The sequence below is a fragment of the Chaetodon trifascialis genome, chromosome 12 (genome assembly GCF_039877785.1).
Source record: "Chaetodon trifascialis isolate fChaTrf1 chromosome 12, fChaTrf1.hap1, whole genome shotgun sequence".
Classification (NCBI taxonomy): domain Eukaryota; kingdom Metazoa; phylum Chordata; class Actinopteri; order Chaetodontiformes; family Chaetodontidae; genus Chaetodon; species Chaetodon trifascialis.
In genome coordinates this window covers 13,902,907-13,908,211 of record NC_092067.1, presented here as the reverse complement: position 1 = coordinate 13,908,211, position 5,305 = coordinate 13,902,907, and the positions used below count along the sequence as shown (strand labels likewise).

The 5,305-nt window shown below is 40.1% G+C and overlaps 1 protein-coding gene across 1 annotated transcript in view; it reads right to left on the bottom strand.

Moving 5' to 3' along the window:
• Positions 1 to 1,032: 1,032 nt before the first annotated feature.
• Positions 1,033 to 5,305, bottom strand: part of pde11a (phosphodiesterase 11a) — a 37,348-nt gene continuing 33,075 nt past the window's right edge. The window contains exon 20 of the mRNA XM_070976748.1: positions 1,033 to 3,378. Coding sequence (XP_070832849.1) covers positions 3,145 to 3,378 — 234 coding nt within the window. The 3' untranslated portion in view covers positions 1,033 to 3,144. The remainder of the gene's footprint in view (positions 3,379 to 5,305) is intronic.

The following is a 5,305-nucleotide window of genomic DNA, read 5'->3' as shown; positions in this document are numbered from 1 at the left end:
CCAGTGGTTGATTTTTCTTTTAGTGAAATGCAACACCGTTCAGAGAGCAGGAACCTCCCCCACCCTCATACATCATTTCCAATCCAGCTCCTCAGTAGTAGCCTTTATTTATGTTGTCAGACAGTGCGAGGAGGGTCAACAGGAGCCTGAGAGCAGGCTTTTGTTTGCTCTTCCTCTACCTGCGTCACACTGAGCTCAAGGTAATCCAGCACAGAGGAGTTTAACTGAGCCTGTCTTTTGCCTCCTGACAGGGTTTTTTTTTCCTACACACAGGCTCATATGGGAGTCATCTTCACCCACACAGCCACCCACACACTGCTTGCAGACGTCACCGCCACCTATCAACGGCAATAGAGCTCAGCCTTGCTCAATGAAATACACTCTAGCTATCACACTCCTCACGCTCTAGTTCAGAACCGAGGGTTGTGTGAATGAGTGCATCAGATATAAATAAGACATGAATGATTTAACATGATTTGAGATCAATCACTGTGTTAGAGCTGTACAATATTGATTAGAGATTCATACATTTGCAGCTAATTCCTATGTATTTGTTAATTTTTTTTGTTTATGTTTTCAGTCTAATTTGCATTGTGCATTTTGTTTGCATGATTTCAAACGTGTCTCAGAATGAAATGTGCCTGCAGTATTTCATTGAGACATCTTTCATGTGTAAAGATACATTTGTCCACATGAGGTCAGCACTGCACTGGGAAAAATACTGCATAATCAGTGATGGAAGTTTCAGGTCTTTTGATTAAGCACCAAAACAGGAATATAAAAATATTCATTTACAAGTAAAAGTCCTGCAGTTAAAGTGGCACTAAAGTAAGTAGCCTTTTATTGCAGTTGAGATGGAGCTAATTTCAACATTTTATAAGCTCATCATATGTTTTGTATGTAAAATCAATCTGTAAAGAAATTAAAGCTGCCAAATAAATGTAGCTGACTATAGTGGTACAATATTTACCTATGAACTGTAGTGGAGTAAAAGTATCTCAAAGTACAGTGTGAGAATAAACTACCAGACATATAGCAGCATATTTTTATTTAAAGTCTGAACAGAAACATTGCACATTTGCCTTTTCATGCCTTGGGTTTCTTTCAGTTTAGCCTGCCCTAAATAAATCCAAAGTCCAAACTGGGAGAGAAGAAATACAAGAAGCACGTTACATTGCAAAAGAGATAAGTTGGCCACGTTTGAAGACCTAATAGAAAAATAGAACAGCGATATTCATAATTCACGTTAACATGATGCAATAGAATTTAAATCATGCATTTCTGATGAGATAATGTGTTTACTGATGAAGTTCAAAGTACGAGGTATTTGTTGGCTCACATGTTTGCTACATCCTTAGCAAGTGGTTGAATTTAATACTGCATAAAACATGCAATTCAAAATGTTTCTGGTCGACTTCAGTCCTGCTCTTCAACTAAAATACAGTAGAGCACACAGATCCATGCCACACAATGTGCACAGTCACGTTTTAAACTCCAATTAACAAAGCTACAACACAACTCAGAAGGCATACCCCACCAAAAAATAATACTTAGAACAATAATAATATCAAAGAAATCAGTTGTGACTCCATGGGCACTTCAGTACAACAAGTTTCAGTGTCTCTGTCTTCTTTTGGAGATTTTAACAGCTGTTTCAGTAGCATTTGTGAACCTTGAGAAAAGGCCAAATATTAGATTAAAGCAAAACTCTGACATTTGAGGAAAAGCACTTACTTGCTTTCTCATGAAAAGTTAAAAAAGAGTGGATACCACTTTCATATTTTTCCCTTAATAAAGCTGCAGCCAGCCCACGGTTAGCTTAGCTTAGCATAAAGACTGGAAACAGGGTGAAACAGCTAGCCTGGCTCAAATTATCATGTTATATCTGTGCAGAAAACAAAGAGTAAAAACACCAGTTTGCCACTTTAGGGTGCTATGTTTCTGACTATTTAATTAAAGAGCTTTCAAGCTGCTGGTAGGCAGATCTTATGACCTTTGGACAGATTGAGGCTAGCTGCTTCCTCCCGTTTATAGTCTTTATGCTAAGTTACGCTAACTGTTGGCTCGCTGTAGCTTTGCTTAAGAGACAGATGTGTGAGTGGTATCTTTTCATCTAATTCTCTGCAGAAAGCAAATAAGTGCATTTGTTAAAACGCCAAACTATTCTTTCAAATGTAGTTTAATGTGGAGTTTCATATTAAACGTAACCGCTCAGTGTTTAATCGGTAGATGAAAGGACTTTTTCTGCAGAAATAAATGTGATATCAGAACAACTTCATCAAGGCACATTGTGTGTGTGTTTGTGTGTATGACAAGTGAGACCCTGCATTTATAAAACTGGGCAAAATAGACTTCTGTGTGTGTATAATGCAATGGTTTGTGGCTAACATGGGGTCAAGACAAAACTGCAGTCAGTGGTTTTACAAATTATGGCAAACATACGTCATGGTTCAACATGGATATTCATACTATCTAAGAATCTTGGTGAGGAGGCCATGCATTTTTCATTAGGATCTTAAAACAAGGCACAGGAAGGGAGGGAGCGGAGCACTCAATCTGCATTGCAAGCGCCGTCACAGGTTCTGCTGTTCCTGCACCCCTTTTATCCTTCAGAAACTCTACAGCCACGTTACAATCCAGACCTTACAGGTTTTTAAACAGCACTTGTAAATAACCCCATAGCATATGTACAGATTTACAAAAAAACATCTGTTGCCCCAGACAAAATGCGAGCAACGAGGAGGTACCGAGAGCAAAAACGAACCACAACAGAAACAAACAATCCTCTCCACTTTTCTCCATGCCCAAAAATCTGTGCAATGCCCAGAATAGTTAGTTAGCTCACTGGTTGACGTGTTGACACAGTGGTTTGAGTTTCCCTTCTGACGTGGTGTCGTCAGCTGATTTGTAGCTGCTCCGACAAGCTTGCCAAACACAGCTCTGGCAGCCTTCAGCACAGGCAGACTGAAGGGAGCAGAAAAACTTCTATGATAGCGCCGCGCTCAAGTCTAAAGCTCATCTCTAGTAGCAGAAGCGAAGAGGCGCAGAGCCCAAGAACCTCTGCATGCGCTGCACTGCCTCTGTTGCAGGCTGCATTTAAGAGGAAGTAAGCCTAAGAGGTCAGCTCAGAGATGGCATCAGAAGCTAACTAACAGGTTTAGACGATGTGCCGTCAGCGTCGCTGCTGCAGCACGGTGTGCTGCCCGTTTTGGCCACAGTGCAGCCACTTGTTTCTGTGCTGTCGCCACTGCAGGGGCTCGCCGGCGCAGAGACACTTTGGCCACGTTGTCGCTTCTTGTTCAGTTCCTCCCATTTGGCCCTGTTAGCTTTGATCATGTCAAGCATTGGTTGAAGTTTGGGATTCAACTTGACCAGAGTCTAGGGAGAGAAAGAGGAAGAGGGGAGAAAGATGAGAACGTTAAATATAGATTTTTTTAAAAAGTTGAGTTTGTGCCCTTTGTGTATTAATATTATAATCAAGTCACAAAGCTGAGCATTATCACCCAGTGATGTTTTACAGACTTTTTACAAGCCTCATGAGTAGATCTAGGTTATAAAAAACAACCTCAGACATCAGAAAAGTCAGAATTCCAAGTTGGAAACTCAGGCAAGATCCACCAGCCCCGCCAGCCATGAGCACACCTGACGCTGCAGCAATGTGGCGGCGCACACAGGGAACACTAAGCAGAATTACCTTTTCATCAATTAATCAATCATCAATTTTTACTTCTTTTCGTGTTTGTGCTGTAAAACGTGCTGTGACAACTTCATAGTTTCCATTCAGTGTTTTTGGGGCTTGAAACAAGTCTTTGAAGGATGAGTCAGAAATAAGAAATCTCCTCTCAACATGTACCAAAAGTAAACTTTTTATTTTAAGCTAATTTAATATTTATATTGATGTTTTTTCCACAATATTAGATAACTTCATACAAAATACTAATAATACTAATAATATTAGTGTTTGCCGTCACATCCTGCTCCCTGCATTAGGGAATATAGTCACAGCTTGAGAAACGGGTTAAAAATCTTTGCTGTCGTGGAGCAAACTGCATATTTTTTCATCCAGAAAGTTAGAGAAGCCATCGAGGAGTCTGTAAATACCTTCAGAACAATGAGTTGTGTTAAAAGAAAACCTTTTTCAAAGATCAACGGGTATTTATTTTTCAGAAAATCAGATGCTTTGCGCTCTGGGACTTCAGTGTAATGATAACACATGAGCGGCATAGACTGAGGTTAAAAAAGCAGCTCATTATTCATCAAATGCACGAAATGGGCAAAACAAACGAAACAATACAGAGGACACCCTGCTACAATAACAGCTACATACAAGAGCTGCACAGTTGAAGGCGGTGAAATGGCTGCTGTTAAAGATTACAAACACATGTATGACTGAGATAAGTTGCCTCATTTTTCCACGCTGAACTATAAGTGGCAGCGCTCTCAAAGCTGTCATCCTCCATTTTAATAAATTACCTGAGAGACGGGGGGGTTTGTTCTCTCTGTTCTCCTAACACTGTCTGCTGTGTCTATTGGGTTTCCAGGAAAATCTGTAATTAGTTATTGTTTCATTAACCCTGTTTCATATGGAAATATAACATGTGGGCATCGGTCCCACACACAAAACAAAGAAAACGCTCATTTATATATATGAGAGTTGAACAGGTAGCCATTGTGAGAGCGAAAGAAATAAACGGGTAAGTACACCTACGCTGGGGACTGTGTACTGTACGTATGAAAGGGAAATCAAATCTGTTGCTACACTTGGGGAAAACACAACTAATCACAGCTGCCAATTAACTGAACTTTAAATGCAGGCCGGCAATTCGAGATGCATTTATATTCAGTGGGTGCATCTGCTAATTTATATGAACAATTAAAACAGTTGTGTGGGTGGTCGAGTGGAATAAAACTCTGTAATGTGGCCAAGTTCAAACATCAAGACTATTTTCTTTCTTTTAAAAAACAGCCGTCTGCCCACTTTGGTGCATTAGGAGAAAGCAGAATATGTCCTGGAAGGTGTTTTTAAAAGCTGTGCGTGACTCAATAATTCAGAATATTGTAATTGTAATGTGTGCGACTAATTATGAAGCTGTTCGCCTGCGATGCCGAGCAACATTACAGCACAGTATGGATTTCCATTGCAGTGATTTGAGATGAAGTCAGTGCCTGTTTATGGAGTCAGGCTGCTTCACTTAAGCTCGTACTTTTGAGTTTTTGTACACATCTGGTTTCATTTTGACGATCGAACCATCGTTTTGGTAATTTTTCAAGAAAAAATGGCCAAACGCTCACTGGTTTCAGCTTC